The 18,386-nt window shown below is 39.7% G+C and overlaps 1 protein-coding gene across 3 annotated transcripts in view; it reads left to right on the top strand.

Annotated features, from left to right (window-relative positions):
* Window positions 1-322: 322 nt before the first annotated feature.
* srcin1a (SRC kinase signaling inhibitor 1a) overlaps window positions 323-18,386 on the top strand; it is a 94,313-nt gene continuing 76,249 nt past the window's right edge. Inside the window, exon 1 of one of the 3 annotated variants that reach the window (XM_072368776.1) lies at window positions 323-779. In XM_072368776.1, the coding sequence (XP_072224877.1) occupies window positions 758-779 (22 nt within the window). In that variant the 5' untranslated portion in view covers window positions 323-757. Of the gene's footprint in view, window positions 780-853; window positions 1,952-18,386 lie in introns of those variants that run through there. The other 2 variants (XM_072368777.1, XM_072368779.1) reach the window with 2 other exon arrangements.

The raw sequence follows: 18,386 nt of genomic DNA, 5'->3' as shown, positions 1-18,386 counted from the left end.
CAGCACCACCCTTTCTGATTCTCTCGTCCATTTGTGGTACAATAGATGCTTCAAGTATTTCTCCACCCACCTCCTCTGCTCGCTCAGCTGCAGAGCCCCATACAGGACCATGTCCCTGGACTCCCCTCTATTACCATATCATGAGATGTGCCTTAGGCGTGTAGCAATGCAGTGCACTGCCTGTGTCTTTAAGAGGAGAGAGAGTATAATGTGTAACAGGGAGGAAAGAAGGCATGAAGAGAGCAAGTGAGATAGAGTGGGAGAGTGAGTGTAAATGTATCATTGGTAAAATTTTTACCCCATTCTTCACTGAATGCTGAGCATACCTGCACCGGCATGCGCACACTTCCAAAGCTCAAACTGCTGAAGAGTACACCCATCTCTTTTCTCTTGCTCCCACACTCATACACACACTCAGGCACTCTCAGCCAACCTCATCCTCACACACATACACGCACACACGTGCTTACAGCCACACACGCGCAGTGCTGTCAGGAGTGCCGCCGCTGGACCACGGCCATCTCGAGAAGGAGGTTCCGGCGGAGGCAAGAGAAAGCCAGAGCGAGACAAAGGGAAGGAGGACGGGAGAAGGCGAGGAGCGAATAGGAGCGCAGGGACCGGCAAAAGGAAGGAGAGACACAGCGCTTTGTGAAGAACAGAAAGAGAGGAACAGGAGGAGGGAGGAGTAGAGAGGAAAAAAGAGGAGGGGGAAACAGGAAACGCGATCACTTTCAGCTGCAACCATCCGTGTCGCAGCATGGGCAATGCACCATCCCAAGGCATGTCTACGCTATCTTCATGCATACTTGTGTAGCAGGTTTTTTTTCTTGGTTCTGTGTGTTTTTGCCATCTAACCAGCTGGCTGTCCTCGGGTCACACTCTGTGGAAGCAGGGGATGGGGGTTGGGCTGAGAGCTCGTGAAGAGCGGCATTGCTTGAAGAGAGTGATGCTGCGAGGTGGCATCAGTTAATGGGTTGTAGGTTAGGAATGAGGCGCTGAGGGAGAGGCTGTTGAATGAGGATGAAGTGTTGGAAACACAGGGTGAAGGCGCCATGTGTGGGAACAGCACGAAATGGGAGGGTGCTGGTGTAGAGCAGAAGTAGTATAAGTGAAACAGGTGGTGTTGGTGGGTGTGATTGTGTGTGTATCTAAGTGTAAGAGGGGAAACTGACAGATGTTTGTTTTGTGTGTAGACAAGAGCAAAGTGTGAGTAGATGCAGCTGCTGCTGTCAACTACATAGGTAACCTATGGGAAGTGAGGCACTCCAAGAGGTGTGTGTTTGTGTGTGTGTGTGTTTGCAAAAGAGACACAAAGCAAAGATGAATAAGACAAATAAAAATAGTGGAAGCAAAATGATAGCTTATGAAGGGAATTAGGTTTGCCGTGGGTAAATGGGGGATGGTATTGTAATTGGATGAGCGGGTGGGTCATTTCCTTAATGTGATGTTTTTCCTTTACCCTTCAGGCCTCAGCCCTCCTTTTCACGTTTCTTTGAATCTATTTCGCTATATTTGACCGCCCTATAAATTTTGCAGCATGAAAAAGCTGGTTTAAAACAAACCGAGTGTCTATGTTTTATGCTCTTGATTTCTTTGTTCACGTGGGAAAAGAGAGAACAGTGTGAAAGTAAGAAAATGAAATGGTGAATACACTTGAGTCATGTCTAAACATGTAATAACGTAGAGAAAGAAGAAAAGGGCAAAAAATAAACACCATGCAGCTCAGGGAATTCATCCACATCAATTTCGCTCTCTTACTCCTCACTCTCCCTCACCTTTTCTTCCTCCCCTCCTTTTCATCCTTTGCTTGACTCTCACCAAGGGACAGTCTGCTAGTTTGTGTGTGGAACGCAAGCGAGACAACATACAGAGGATATGAAAGACGGGGAAAGAATGAAGGGAAGTTCGACAGAACAGAAGATAAAAAAATGGTTTGCTCGTAGGTGGACGGGTAAGTTATGATGCAGAGGTCCTGCTTCAGGCAGCAGCAACATGATTTTAGTGTCTAAATGAGGTCATTATTTGGACAGATTGCGAGGGCTCAACAGTAGAATAGTAAAGCAACTTGTTTGCTTGTTGGCTTATTCTGTTTGTTTTTTTATACTGATCAGCTTGTCTGGTCAGTTTTTGACTGCTATGTTTAGCTTTTCATTAACCTTTTATTTCTCAAAGCTGATAGTTGAATAATTTTTTTCTGACACTCATCAGTATCAGAGGAGATGAGCTTGAGGTGAAGGCAGAGATAAGCACCTTTTGCACTGGCCAGAGAATTGTGTGAATGATGATTTTTGCTTTCTTCGTAAAGCTTGTCCTTGGAGTTGTGTCTGTTGGTTGTCACTATCTGTCTAAAGGGGAGATTGACATGGATTAGTCTGAATATGTGCCCATGAGAGCCCTTTAAAACATACACAATAGATTTAGTTGCATGTTATTTTTCTAGAGAAGAACAGCTGTTTGGAATAATTTCCTGATACAAAAAAATTCAGACTGTTTCAACCTGCTGCGCTGTCATTGCTGTTGGTGGCAATTCAAATGACAAATTCAATGTAATGCCGCTAAAGACCAATATAATTGCATTCAAGCCACCTACAAGGCAGCAATTTGTCAGCCTGGGATTAGCTTTCCCAAGTTGGTCAGTAAAAAAGTGTGCTATTTCCATTTGTTAGTCAGACTTCAACCACTTCTTGTAACTGCAAAAAGATGCATGTTTTAAGAGTTTCACCAATTCATGCTCCAAGGCTAAACCATGAAGAATAGATTAAGAGAGTCAAGCGTTAAGCCCAGTGTTGAGCCAGAGCTAATGCTTATCAAAATGTTCCCTTTGTGTAGAGACTGCATATCCTGGTAGCTTTTTGCTGCATGTTCCACCTAGCTGAGGTTTATGTCAAACCACATGTCTGTCTATCTGCTGATCCTCTTTAGTGAGGCAGAGCCAGATTCATGCCTTTAAGCGGCCGCAGTAGCTGAGATGCTGTTAAACTGCATGCTGGAGTGATGTTATAGTGTATGAAAGGCGGGCGCTGGCAGAGAGAGGGAAACATGCCACAGCTCTACATGATGTGATGAGAATATGATAATATCTGTTGTGTTATGATCATCTCTTGGCTTCAGTTGCCTGTTTTTTGTTTTTTTTTTAACTTTGACCGTAGAAAAAATTGTCTTTACTTTTGTGTAAACAACATTTATGACAAAGTCAGCTGAGTGAGTTTACTGTTGGAGTGTCGAGTGCAAGTTTGCTTTGACATTGAAAAATTAATTGAAAAATGAATAATTTACGGGAACAAACTGATACAGGAAGATAGTAGTAAGGACAATTAGTGATACAGGTTTTTAACTGACATATTTTGTTTTAAAAGCAGCTGCCGAGCTGGTCTGTTTACCATCTATCTAAGACAGGTGGACCGCACTGGGTCATGTCATTATGTCCCCGTCAGATGTGTATCTTGCAGGCAGGGACACAACCTCAATTGAATCACATAATATGCTAGCGTTTATTGAAGTCTGTTTATGCTCAATCACACGCTGTGTTATATGAGTTCTTGGTAAAAATGTGTGCTCATTATCAAACTGTCTGCCTAAGCTTTTAAGCATATTTTTTATTAACAGCAGCACACAGTGGATCTTGCAATGTTTGTGCAGTCACAGTTTTGTACTTATCCACCTGCTTATCCCCTTGGTCTGTGCCACACAAAGCCCCATGAATGCTGCCTTGCTATTGGCTAATGATGATGCAATGTTTTATGGCTGAGAAGCTGCATGGTTTAAGGGCATTTCTGGAGTAATTGACCCTGTTGGGAATAGCATAACCACACTTGTACTGACTGTAAAGTAAATCAGCTGAACAAAATGCGAGATGATGCACAAACCCCACGTTTCTGGGCAAATTTTCTCTTTCAGAAAAGGGGTTTGAGCACATAATGTTTTTGTGTCCTTGTCACAGCAAGTTTGAAATGCGCTACGGTTTGAGCTCACATATGTTCATCCACACGCATTTGTTTGAATGTGTATTTTTAATTAGTGCATGAGGGATGTAGATATCCATGCAACATTTGGTGACTGCATAATGATCGAGGCACGCTTCAACAGATTAGAATTGTTCTGTGAAAAACTGATCTCTAGATCATTGTAAAGCGGCTTTCCCATCTTGTCGAAGTCTTTGTGTTTTCTTTGACTCAGCAGGGATTCATTAATGGGAACAGAAGTTGCAAAAATCAAAGATCAAAATCTTTGTCAATGATTTGTGCTTTTACTCCGGGGGTCTGTGGTGTTTATGGAGGGACTCTCACAGCTGCAGTGGTAAGCACACTACTGAGCCTTCAAGGTCATTAATGATTCAAGGGTTTGAATATTACATACATTTATCAAAGGTCCTTGTTTCCATGCCACAACTATGTGGATGGCAGAGTCTGATATCAGCGCATGGTGTTGGATTGAGAAATATTAACCATGAGTATAATTTGAAAAATGCAAATGTTCAAATTACAGACAAATCCTTGCAATGTCATTTTTTCTTAGTCTTTCATGACTTGTGTATTTTAATTTTTCTGCTTTTAATTTTGACCTTTTCAAAGGAAAGAATTGATATTGACCATTTACTCTTTCTGAAGAGTGTTTGAACAATGTTTACCTGATAGGTCGCTATTAAATGTCAAAGCTATTTGTTACACTTGTGTATTTCTAAAAATATCAGGTTAAATATGGCAAAAATACATTTAACGTCACTTAAGGAAGTCAGCATTATTCATCAGTGTATTTTTAAACTTTTGAGCATTTGTTTTCTGGGGATTATTTGTATTTGAAGAGTAATTGTTTTTGTTGTCAGTTACATTTCTGTAGTCATAGTGACCCACGGACTCATAGTCTTATTGGCTAACATAAAAATGATTCCGGTGACTTTAACATGATTTGAAAGGAAGCTCTGTATTGGAAGGTATACTGAGTTGAAGTACTGGAATCTTTTTTGATTCGTGCATCTTTGTAAAACAACTAAGTGAGCTGCGTATTTAAATTGTAAATATGTTGTTTGTAGAGTTCTAACTAACTTGAAAGTCAAAATTTGGTATGAGCACCTTTATTCTTCAACACAGTCTGAACCCTCTTAGACAAGCTTTCTGTCATTTCTTTAAGTAATCTTCAGGAATAGTTCTCCAGGCTTCTTGAAGGACATCCCAAAGCTCTTCTTTGGATGTTGGCTGCCTTTTGTTCTGTTCTCTGTCAGATGATCCCACACTGCTTCAATAATGTTGAGGTCCGGGCTCTCGGGAGGATTCATCCCTCTTCTCACTGATTTTCAGTCCACTTCTTGTGCCATTTGGCATAGCTCAGCCTTTTCTCCCTGTTTCCCTTTCTTAAGACTGACTTCTTGACAGCCACCCTTCCATGGAGAGGATTTCTGATGAGGCTTCAGTGAACAGACTGATTAACTGAGGGTTCAGATGCTTCTCTCACGTTCTGTCAGGTCTTTGCACGATTTTTTTTCTGCTATAGATGTTTTTTAAGGCCTACCACTTCTTTCTTTGTCCTCTATTTGTCTATTTGTTTAGGATACACTGCTTATCGTGCTGAAATATCATGCCAATATTTCCATATTAAAAAAAGCCAACAATTTTATGTCAAACTATGTTATATTTGGCATTTTCCATTGATGAAATTAAAGAAATGGAAGCAAAGTATGTGTCTTTGTGACAGATTGTTCATAATAAAATGCCTAAAGATGAAATCTGAAAATTGGTCTTTGCAAAGTTGACTGATGTGACTGAAGTGTTGAATTCTGTTTTATTCCTTGAGGTTCTTTTTTGTATTTGAATGATTCATGGGTCAGTGTTAAGTGGCTTACTTAAGGACTGGAGTGAAAATGATTAAAACAGGTAAAGAAAAAACTCTGACAGACCTTTAAAAAGCCTGTAAAACTATTGCACAAGATCAGTTTAAACGATAATGAGAACATTTGGCTCACTGGAGGCAAAATGTAAAAAGACAAGAGGTGTTTCAACACTTTTGCATTTTACAGTCCACTAGTGGAAAAAAGAGAAATAGATAGATAAAAATGATCTTTTATATGTAAACATTTCATCTTATATAGAATTGGATCCACATCTAATGCCTCCATGAGCAAGATGATCCACTGTCACTGCCTTTTGAATCATTGTGAGGGCACAAAAGCTTAGAAGCTTACAGTCAGAACTAGCTCAGTTGAAGTTGGGGCACTGTCACCATCCTGCTTAAAGAACTGTCTCCAAGAGTGTGGGGGTTTCCTGACCTCCTCCTTTCATATTTCCAGCTGCATGCACAATGGGTCACTCTTATGTCTATAAATGTGCCTCTGTGGTACTCCACAATAATAATAGTGATACAATATATATTATAGTATGATAGTAATAATAATAATAGTGTTGGAAGTCTACGTATGATATGAAGTATAAACCTTTGGAATGCTTTCTGTATATTAACATACATAAGGCTCTATACTTCCCCTCCGTCTGGAGGGCAATTGGATAGCCTACAGTCACATCCTGGGAGCTGGTAAAATCTATTCTACGATATACCCTCCCTCAGCTCTTCTCCAGCTGCTAATGTGGCTGCAGCTGGTTTGTTATAATTCAAAATTGCAAGTATTTTATAGTTCATCACTCTGTAGCAGTTGTATGATGTGATCCTGAAGTGATCACCCTGTGAATACAAGAGGACAATATTAATTTCCTTAGAATAAAGATTTTCCCTACTCACAAAGCTGTAGTTGCTCCACAGTGGTTTGTTGGAAAGGTCTTGGTGCCTTAATTCGCTCGTGAAAGCTCTGGATAGCAGGTCATAAAACAACGTGTTGTATATAAAGGTATTTGTAGTGAAACCTGGCTGGTAAGGAGATGCTTTGTGCTGCAGCAGAAGGAACAATTAAACATTTTGCAAGTAGTGCTGTTTTGTAAGAGCAAGATTATGCATAGAATGGAAAATTCATGTTTTCCATGTGTTGACTGTTTAACAGTGTAATGTAGCCTGCAAGTAATTAAAATACATTCCACAATATTTGAAAGCAGCATCTGTGTTTTGCTGCGGGGACAGTTGGTACTGTGCAGATCAACGAGTGAAAAGCGAGGAGATAATGAGGAAAATATTCAGATTTAGCTGGCAAAAGACTGTCGTTTTCCTTCTGAACTCTCTTTTGCCTTGATTACTGAGCACTTTATGCCCCTTTTAAATCTTTTTAATAATTCAAACTGTGCAAGAATAAGAAGTAAAATGAGTTGAATGACTAGCAGTCACATGCAATGCTGAAATTCAAACTTTGCCACTGTGTGAGGCTGCTTATTGTCTCCTCTCCTTCCATCATCCACCCTGCCTGTGGCAATCAGTACACTGATTGACAGCATGCACAGCAATCCCACTGTCAGTATTTTCAGCTTGGCAGTGACTTCTTACTTATTTATTTTCACCTACTTTCATCTATTGAAGTAAAATGTCACCTTTCAAAGTCTGCCTATGGCAAACTGATTTGCAAAAGTATGTGTGTGATTTCAGTTTTCGCTTTGATAAACTTGTATTTCAAGCATTTATTGTAGGACCAAACACCTGAGCTGGTCCTGATTTACATAATAAATGCCCTCAATACCGTAACCATACAGTCTGACTCTAATACCAATAGATCCAGATCTCTCTGCTGGAGAAGTGAAAACCAGCTGCTTATTAAAGGAGATGCAGCCATAGTCGTAATCTGTCCAAGACAGAAATTTGCTGTTCTAATGTTTTTATTCAGCCTGTAAAAACAAATTATGAAGTGTTAAACAGTTCTTCAGGGATGCTTTAACATTTTGTGCATTGTGATAGCAATTACTTTTGTGTTTATTCATTATGGTTTGGATTTGAGATGCACATCTTCTGCCAAAGCATACAGTTAGTTTCATCAGTTGGGTATCAGTTGCCTTCTTAATTGCTTTCTCTTTGCTCACACACAACCCAGTAAAGAGTGGAAGATTGAATAGAATTCCCAGGACAATAATAAGCCACTCCCAGACCACATTATTAGACACACACATGCAATTTAGTGCAATCCATTAGAACAGATCTGCTGCAAATCCTGTATTTAAGGACTGCAATGCTCTTTTTTCCCCCACCCTGTCATATGTTGTATTTTAAGTATACCGGTAGGAAGTGGACACCGATACATGTTGAAGTATACGGTGTATGTTCTAGTCAGAGATAAAGAATTATTTAGAGATAATATGGCTGCTTATCATCACAAATGTATTTTCAGTATGTAGCTTTTGAAATTGTTCCTCTTGAAGCTGCAAAAAGGAAGTTGAGCCATTTTAGTACCTGACTAACCTTTATGTGCAGGAAGATTTACTTGTGCTTGTATGTGAACCTTCTAGTAAATGCACACCTTTGGTTCTTGTGGAACAAAGAGCCTGATATCCACATAAGCCACACCTCATGTTTTGTCATACCTGAAATAGCAGCATGCATGCACTGCACTTTTATTATTCTGTGAAAATGGGGCACAATGTGTCAGTTACAAATACATCTGCTTCCCTCATGCATGGAATCGCAGTAGTCTAAACTAAGAAGATCATGTTGCACTAATTTCCTTTTTTACAAGGTTGTGTTTTTCTATGATGACAAATCTGGGGTTATTAAAGATTTAGGAGCAGGTGATTAGTTAAAAGGGTTTAGAGTTTAGAGCAAGTTGAGCAGAATCACGAAAGTATCTGTCAGCTCCCGAGAAAAGGTAGCGCCTGATTGAGCTTACATTCTGGATATCTTTGGGCTAAACACTCTCTTTTCTGAATCTGTTATTTCACAAAGGGTGCTGCTGAGAAGCAGTAGAAGCTTGAGAAGGAAAAATAAGTAGAAGTAGAATTCTAAGTAGAATTTGGGAGAGGAAATAAAGATGTTGGTGTTAGTGAGGTGTGAGAAGAAGTGGTAAAGTCTTTCCTCCTAGTTAGACTGTTTCCTCCTACGTTTTCCTCCCATTGCTTCTGATTTTCATTTTAAAGACGTTCAGGCAGGAATACAAAGCAGGGACTGCAGGCTCTGTTGATTCTGGGCAGATTACCCTCCTTCTGCTTCTAACTGGATCCAAATAGTCTTCTTCTCATTCTGGTCCTGTTCTCAGTAGACTCCTTTGCCGCCTCCCTTATTGCTCTTCTCCACTTTTACACTTAGGTTGATTTATCAAACCGTAACAAGAGATTTGGTGTCACTTTGTGAATTGAAGCATCGTGTCTACATTGCCTTGGAGCTTGGCTGCAATTTAGCTCTCCATCTTTACTCCTCTTGAGTCAAAACTTTAAACATACATTATGTTTGCTGTCACCTGCTTAAATCACTCGGTCATGCGAGTGTGTCCATATCCTTGTTTGTGTGTTCTCTAAAACATTTGACATTAAATCTCTGCAGTAAGTTTACGCTCTGCTGCAACCTTCGGGATCACTTTTCATTTCCTTCCTTAATTTCCCTACTTTCTCACACAGAAATTCTCAATTCGCACGTTATCGCCCACTAATATACAAGTAATGAGTTGAAACTGGCACAGGAGCAGATATAGACTTGAATTTTCCAGGAGTCCAGCCAAGCTTAAAAAATGTATTTTTGTAGCTGGAATCATTGCAGTCACCTTGCGTGTGAAATTCATGCATGGGCCCAAATCCACTGCCATAAAGTATTAGAGCCATAAGTATGAAAAGGTCAGACCTGTTTTACGCTAGGACAAATCTGCATCCCTCTGGTTCATCCCATGCTGCCTGTGTGTTGCACATCTTTATCTGAGACCTGTGCTGAGACTTTCTAACATATGCAGCAGAGAAGCAGTTCCCTGAACTGTAGTTAGCAGTGGCTGAGCCAGGTGCAGAGAGGAAAATGGCTGTTCTTAATATATGTGTATGTGTGTGTGTGTGACAGAGATTGTGAGCAGCTCAGTTATTGGTAATAAAGTTAGTGAACCACTTACTGGTTGTGATTCCAGTGACAAGGAGGTGCCTTCTAATGTTTGACCTCACTTAGTAACAGGTCTGTTGAATCCATGCTGCAGTCAGAACTCAGTCTGGATCTTATAACAAGAATGATTGTGTTGTTTTTATCCTGACAATCAGAAATGTACAATCAACTAACAACTGCAAATATGTTTTAAAGTCAATTTAACTTGAGGATTGATATTATTACAGTGGAAGGTTACATTTGCCACCACCATATATTCTATTCAAGAAGTTAATATGAGCTACATTTTTAATAAAATTACTTAAATTATGAGATATTGAGATTGTTTTTACTTAATATTTGTAACAACAAAAATAAGAAGTCAACCATTTTTTTAAATTAAGCCGCTTACTGAAATAACGCTAGCTACACCATTTAAATGACCTTTTGGTATTTTGCAGTAGTTCTCTACAGGCAAAGCTGCAGTTACCTAAGGTTCTAGAAGTTGCCTCAACAGTGCGGTTACATGGTTACTTACGCTTTTCAGATATATTGGTGATGTTTGGACTGATAGTTACACACTAATCGCTGACAAATTTGGCCGGTGTGGACAGTCTATCGTAAAGATCAGACTTGTCTGCTCTCTGAATAAATTTTAAGTTCAGGAGAGGATTATCAGACAAAAAGCTCTATTGGGGAATAGGCCCCCTACTTATCATTTATCAATTCTCTGTATTTTTGCTAAGTTTTATTTGAAAACAAAAACTAAAAAGTAAAAGCTCATCAAAATTATTCAAATTAATCCTGGTGGGAACATGAAATAGGATCCAGTTAGAGGCTAAAGTTGATCTAGTATTTGCTGGAATATTTCAACAGAAAAGTGACAAGTTTGTCATGCTGCAGGAGGCAGAGTAATAGGATTACCAATGCTTTTACAAACATTATTTATAGATCATAGACATACATTTCATGGCAATTCATCCAGTGGTTAGAATCTCTTTTGCCTGGACAAAAACTGTGCATCATCCCTACTTTCACAAAAAAAAGAGAGAAGGGAAAATCATATGCATGCACTCAAACATGTGAATTTATTTACAAATCCATGCATGGGTGCACCCAACTGTCAGACACCTGATGAGTTGAGAAGCGCCTCTGTTCTCCAAGTCCCACAGTCCTCCCACAGTTACTAGGAAACAAGAGGCTCGGAGCTGGTTGTTGAGGCTGTGGAGGAGCAGTGAAGCAGACTGAAAGCAAAGAATAAAGCTCTGGGGTTAAATGTTGCATAAATGCTAGATGTTACATTAGAAAATCGGTGCACTGTACCGTTTGTTGTTATCACTGCATTGACACCTTCTTTTTCAGTCTGACAGTGAAGACATTTAATTGCACGTATACATGAGCTCACTGCAGTTAACCAGAAGAATTTCAAGTATTGGCTTTGATTTGCCCCTAAGAACTCCCTTAACATTGTAGATTCATGCTATCTCCGTTGTAAAAATGTGTCCACACCCCTGATGATCCCACCCACTGGTTTCTTTTCATAAACAATGTAGCAGCCTTAATTTGCATGCATGCTGGATCACCCAGTCATACATCAAACAATTGATCTCCCAGCAGGTGTTTGGAAAAATGGTTCTGCAGTCTTGATTGAATAATCTGTCTCTCTGTTGGCAAACACCAAGCTATATGTTTTGTCTTAACATTCCATATGTATTTAGTACTTTCCTTGTGTTTTTTTGGTTTGTGGGGTCATTTTTCAGAGTTCCTCAGCTGTCTTATTTCATTCTTTTCCGAGAGGCAGAGTTTACACCGTGGCTCCTTTTTTCTCGCTCTTTTTGGTTTGACAGATGAACATTAGCATGGCCAGGAACTTGGAGCTGCCTGTATGTCCAAGTATTGCAGCTTTTCCTTCTTGGCATTAGCGGGATGCCAAATGGCCATAGTGGTAAAATATCAGCTCCACCTTCTACATAACAGTTGGAATTCTGGTTGATGGCTGCAGGGCTACAGAGTGAAGCTCCAGGGTTTGGCAGGGAGGCTCTTCCAGTTCAGCCCACCTACTCCTACTGCCAAACAGATGCTCTGGAGATGGAGAACTGTACACAGATGGGTTTGTGCTTGTCTTTCAGACCTCTGTATTATTTGGTCATTCAGCTGAGTGTTGCCAAAATCTTTAAAAATCTGGAGGATGGTGTAGAATGGATGGCAACAGAATTAGATGAGTTTATTGAGGGTATTGTGTAAGTTGTTTTTTTGACATTTGCTCTCTAGCCTATTGCTCCCTGCACCTAATGATTAGTGCAGTTTATACATGTGGTGTACTGGCGTCAGCTGACTTCATCAACATAAATCACTAAATTCTCACAAGTGTAACTCGGAAACAAAGCTTGAAATATTCATATTGTCATATAATTATTAATGTATTGTGCCTTCTGGGGGAATTTGTATATTATTAGTTGCATTAAAATACATTCTGTTCCTCGGCTGTGGAAAATGCTAGAAAATGATCACTGAAGCCACAGTGTGCGCTCTGTTATTGCTTTGTGTCTTCTGTGGTGTTGTTTCTGAAACTGTTTACTTTTTTTCCTCCCACCCTCTGTGATACATTATGTTTAGTGGGAATCGAGAACTGAGAAAACCCATTTGAGGTAGAGAAAAAGCATCCTTGGATACAGTTTGAATTATTGCTTGGACAAAAAGATTATTATGTGTTCAACACTTTACTGTATACAATAAAAAAACAATTACACTGTGTCTCACTTAGATTGTAAACTCTGGAATATAAACACATTTGGGAAAACAGTGTTTTAAAGGGAGCGTTGAGTTTCAGCACAGATTGACAAATCTGTCGTAGCTCACTGGCTCATCATTGATCTCCTGGCTGCTTGTTACAGTACAGTCCTTTTTATAATGCAGACTTATAGATAATCAATGCCAAATGTGGCAATGTAATGTTAAGGACACAAAGTTGTTGTGCTTTTGTAGCTTTGCTTCTCTTTTGGGGATGTACGCTCTGACTCACTCAAACACAAACACCAAGAGAAGGAGAAATATGGAGAGGAGTATCTTTATTTGAAGTTGATCCTTCCTGCATTGGTATTCTGTTCTGGTTTGGTGTGTAAGCCTGTTAACCACAAAACGTTGCTGCACAGCATGCAAATGGGGTTTTGTGGGAGAGAGGTCTCACCTTGTGCAAGCAAACAAAGAGCTTTTTGTGTGTGATTTGCATGTTTGTCTGTTGCAGTCTCTCGTGATATTGTTTACCTAGACTGTAGATAATTAGCATATCGTTAGCAGTATTCAAGGATTCTACTAGAGATGCATCAATTAGTCAATTAATTTAATTTATTTTCAAAATGTCAAGCAATTGGCGATCTGTCCAGAGTGTACCCTGCTTCCTGCCTGGTGACAGCTGGGATAGGCTCTTGCACCCCCGTGACCTTGAATTGGAATAAATGGGTATTGAAAATGCATGGATGGATGTTAAACAATTGTTTTCAACAAAAGATGTCCAATAATCTCTGGTTGCAGTGTCTCAAAAATACAGTTTTATGTTCATGTACAGCCTTGTTCTTTTATTTGTGAGGTTTACTTAAATAAGCACATAGTCTTTCTCACAATGTATGCATGCTGCACTTGTTAGCTTCTCTCTGAAAATGCTTAGTTCTTAGCGCCTGCCTCATAATAGCCCTTGTCTGCCTGGATTGGTCAGCTGATCCAAGATGGTGGAGTGCAAAACAGCCGCCCATACCATGTTCTCAGCTTATTTTTTCAGTTAGTGCTTCCTCATCTCTTCTCTACTTACTTTTTCTGCTTGTGACTTGCAAATAGTTCACATCCAACTATTTCGTGTGATAACTCAAATCCTAAAATGCACCAGGAGGAGAGAAGATGCCTGCTGGAGGAGCTGTAAAAAACAGTGCATCCTTTCAGGAAGTAATTTTGCCACCTGTAAAGTCTCAAGGCAATGACATATTTATCCCAAATTGTAAAGTGAATTAAACGTAAATACAATACATTTTGTCATGAACACCTGTATTCTTCATCAGGCCAGTATGCTGCAACAAAACTGGTTAGATATGCAGGTTGTGTCATGTCATCTTTAATTGACGTTGGTTTAAAATTATAGCTCCGAGGCAAAGATGCCTAATTTTGTCAAACACCTGTCACCTTGCCTGCTGTCTCCATGCGACTATTCTCACCTCCTCAGCCGGCATATGTAGTAGGAAGGACTAAGACGCAAGCAGAGACGTTGAGGTGAGAAACTGAGTGTGGGCAAATTTTGGAGATGAATTGAGGGGCTTGTTTGAGGCACACTAAACTAATCATTATACAGGGAGTTGTAATATGTTTGGTGCTGATGTCATAAAGAAAAGGAGAAAAAACCTGCACTACAGAGGAGATGTGTCCTGCAGTGTTTTCTGTGAAAGATAGTAATCCCTTCTGGCGTGGGTTTTGGGCTTTGCATCTGTGCAGACCTTTTATTTACACAAAGTACTACATAAGGTAACCCGATCAAACCAAAATGTGACTGTTTTAAATGAAAATAAGTGAGAATTTATCTTACAGTTTTTAAGTATAGTAAAGTTAATATTTTTTAAGTTGTCCAAACAACATTTTAAAGTCTAAAGTCTAAAGTCTTGATATTGTCAGTGGAACAAGTCCCTGGAACAAGTAACTGACACTTGGTACTTGGCACATGGCTTCAGTCACTAATCAATTCTATGGATCAGCTAACTTGTCAATTGAATGGTCTTTTGACCATATACAATTGATACCAGGGCACACAATGCACCCAGTTCCTTCATATTTGTGTGGATATTTGAACAGCTCTGGCCGTGTGTGCACAGCGTGTGTGTATTTTCGTGTTTGTGTTGTGTGCTCCCCTCTTCTGCTGTTTGTGATAATGACAGCCGGCTGTGTTTTGAATGATTCATAGCAGAATACTAATGAGATGTGCTGCAGATGTCTTGGAGAAGCCAAGCTGTGCCCTTAAGGTGTCACTCATGCCGGTCACCTGCAGTTATTGCTCCTATGACTTTATTAAAAAAGTAAACAAAAAAAAAAGTTCTCCATTTCCTCTTTGTACAAGGCTGAATTCAACCTTTGTAACTTTGTGTGTTGTAATGGTAATTCATGGCACTTGGACAATGCGTGCATGATTGAAAGCAATGTGAGAATCAGACTGAAACAGATAATTGTTTCTGCAGTTGCCCCACGGTAGATGAGAGAGTACAACAAGATCCATCAGAGAAAGGTCATACTGAGAAAGAACATCAGCATTGTGCAGCAGAGGGAGGATGGGGAGCTGTCTAATAACAATAGGCAGTAACATTGGCCTTCGAAATGTGCCTCATCGCTCTCTTCTCCTCATTTCCTCCTTTGCACTTTCTCTCCTCTTGTTTCATCTTCACGGTAGGATATACCTGATGCTGCCTGGGCATAGCATGAGTCTGTATTGATTTCTCTTCCCTCTGCTCACCTGGTGGGTGTTTGATGCAGGGGTTCAGTGACACAGAGCTTTGTTGTGGACCTTTATTCCTTTTAGCATCCTTGGTCTGGTCCAGCTTATCATATCACAAAACATGTTCTATCTTGAAATGATGTCCTCTGAATTCTGACCTTACCAGTATCAATCTGAAACCCACAGGTCATACGTGACTTTATATATAACATAATATAAATTATATCAATGTAAAATATATTAATATATATACAAATGCATATACATATAGATCTCTCCAGTCATATTTATATTTTAATACATTTTTTTGTTATTTTTTGCATCTGGTCCTTTTTTCTACATCTTTTGAAAAAGAAATTCTATTTTCTACAACTTCTTAAAGATATGTCACTGCTACTAAATACAGCATTGCATATTTGAATCCTCTTTTGGTCATTATTGTTGTGATGCTAAAATTCACTGAATCAAATTAATTGCAGAGATCTTGAAAGCCTTTTCTGTAAATGGATTAATCATGTATTTTGCTAATCAGCCATAATGCTGCACACTTGTTATGAGGAATTCCTGCTTTTCTTTTTTAATATCATGAAAAAGTGAATGTAAGTCTTGAGCTGTGCCCATAAATCAGTCAAGTCTGATTGGACTTATTGTCTGTGTCTGTGCAGATAAGTTACTACTAATTAAAGGACTAGCAGGTGTTTTTTGAGGTAATTTGGAAGCATTGCTGCCATAACATCCTGTACCCACCAGAAGAGTCGAACACATACAGTTAGAATGCCATGTTTGCGTCTAAAAGTGTGATGGTATTTGATTGACTGACAGATTGAGGCGGATTGAATATGTGCATTATTTTCACACCTTTGTTGACAGCTTTTCCTTCCATCCAAACACCTTCAGTTAGTTTTTTTATGTTCATGTCTCTGGAACGGCCACATACTCTCAACTTCCCATTATTTCTGAATTTACATCCCACCAGGCAAGCAGCATTATGAATTCAATTCACTGCTGAACCCTCAAATAGAAGGTTCTGGTGTCAGTCGCCACAATGTCTGCTGAAAATCAACAGAGAGCAATTAAGACACATTATGCTCTGACACCTTTATCACATGTATAGATCTTACCATATCAAGTGTATATTACTGTTTATGTAAGTTCATTAGAGGTTTATCGTCCCTTCTCCCCTCTTCTCCTCCACTCGGGACAGACAAGGTGTGTTTAGCTTTGCACCTGTGCCTCATTCACAAATACTTACATCTGTCTTTTGCTTTCATTATCATAATCATCATATCACTCTTCCCTCTCTAAGACATCATTACTTTAATTGGACTGAAGCTTAAAAAGATGCATTTTCTTGCTGGAGAATTGACGAGAGAGGCATCTAGCAGAACTGGCATAAAAATTCTCTCTTACCTTTAAAATGTATGAATAAGGTAATTAGACATGTGTGTTTCTGCATATTATCTTTTGGATAAAGAGGGTTAACTGTCTTTTTGAAGGCTTGTCAGGATGCTTTTCCTGAAGCCATTTTATGTGTGATCACCAGAGCTTGAGATGCCTCACTTCTTGTTTTCTCTCACTTATTGGCTGTCACGGGCTTCCGGAAATCTAATTTCCTACCCCCTACAACTCATGTCTTGTGTCAGAAACATGTTGTTGTAAATCTGGCTCGCTGGCCAATTCATTTTGGTCACATCTCATTGATTTTCTATCACTTTCGCTGAGGCAACTTTGAAAGACTTCAAGTTTTAGGATTTATCCTCATGCTGGAGGAAAAACTGGTTTGAGGTTATATTACAGTAACATCACTCTGCATTATCGACCTGCAAGCTTGCTTATTATAGAACAGACAAGAGTGCGCTATCTTTAAAACCAAGACGTATGGAAGAGATGTCTCTTTACTTCAGTCCTTGATTTCTGAGTATATGGCTGAAATAGTTGCTTTTCACAGTTATGATATCCAGAGATGTTAAATGAAATAACAAGATGTGAAAATAAAATCCAGAGCAAATAAATATGTGTCATGGCTTTTATCGGTCTGTCCCAAATTATTCCAAGTATTAAAAAAACAGTTTGAGGTCTTGATTGCTGCAGGCCAGCTGTATTGACACAAATCACAGTGTCTTTTGCATTGATTTTTAAACTCTGCTTTTCTGGTGGCTTTTGCCCACAAAAACCCTTAAGACCCTTTATTTCTCAATAACATTTCCACTTTCCACAGAGGAAGAAAATATAGATTTTTACTGTCTGTAGCTTCAACCATTTTCAGAATATAAGCCTTTCTCTTACAGCAGTTTTGCCTGTATAGTGCCTATCATGTTGGCATGCCAAAGGCCTCAACTTTACATAAGGAGACATAAGTGTTGTGATGGCTGCTTTCTGCATCAGTCCTATGGCATTTTGCTTCTATATTAGCACATTAGAAAAGCAGTAGATAATAACAAATAGGTCAGTCTGTGTGTGCGTGTTCGCATGCTTGACTCTGTGCATATGTGCCCATTTGAAACCGATCTCCGTCACAGGAAGTACCAGGTAACATGCATTACATATAGCTATATTTATCTGTATGTGGCTGGGGTCTGTGTGTTATTGCACACTGCAGCATTTTCTTGTGATGCAACAAACATTACATCTGTACACTGGTGCTATGATTCTGTGTTGAGAAGAGGCTGATAAACAGACCAGCACATGCACAAACTTTTGGACGATGACGGTGTGCATTTTTGTCGCACGGGGCGACTGAGTGAGCAATTCTGGTAGCACCTTGGGCTGCCAGCACTGTCTCTGCAATCACACTCCTATTGAGGGCAGCCTTTCATCTCGGGCCTTTCAGAGAAACCTTTCAGAGAGAAGGGAGAGATGGAAAGAGTGAGATCAAGGGGGAGAGAAAGCACAGAGGAAAGAGGAAGGGAAGTGCTTCTGCAGCCTCAAGCGCCTGTCTCCAGCCCTCACTGTGAATAAGCCTGCTGCTGATGAGGAGCGCAGATGCTAAAAGAATGTATAGTAGTGCATGTGT

The sequence above is a fragment of the Leuresthes tenuis genome, unplaced genomic scaffold (genome assembly GCF_036924035.1).
Source record: "Leuresthes tenuis unplaced genomic scaffold, fLeuTen1.0.hap1 SCAF_17, whole genome shotgun sequence".
In the NCBI taxonomy this organism is placed as follows: Eukaryota; Metazoa; Chordata; class Actinopteri; order Atheriniformes; family Atherinopsidae; genus Leuresthes; species Leuresthes tenuis.
This window is presented reverse-complemented; position numbering and strand designations above follow the sequence as displayed.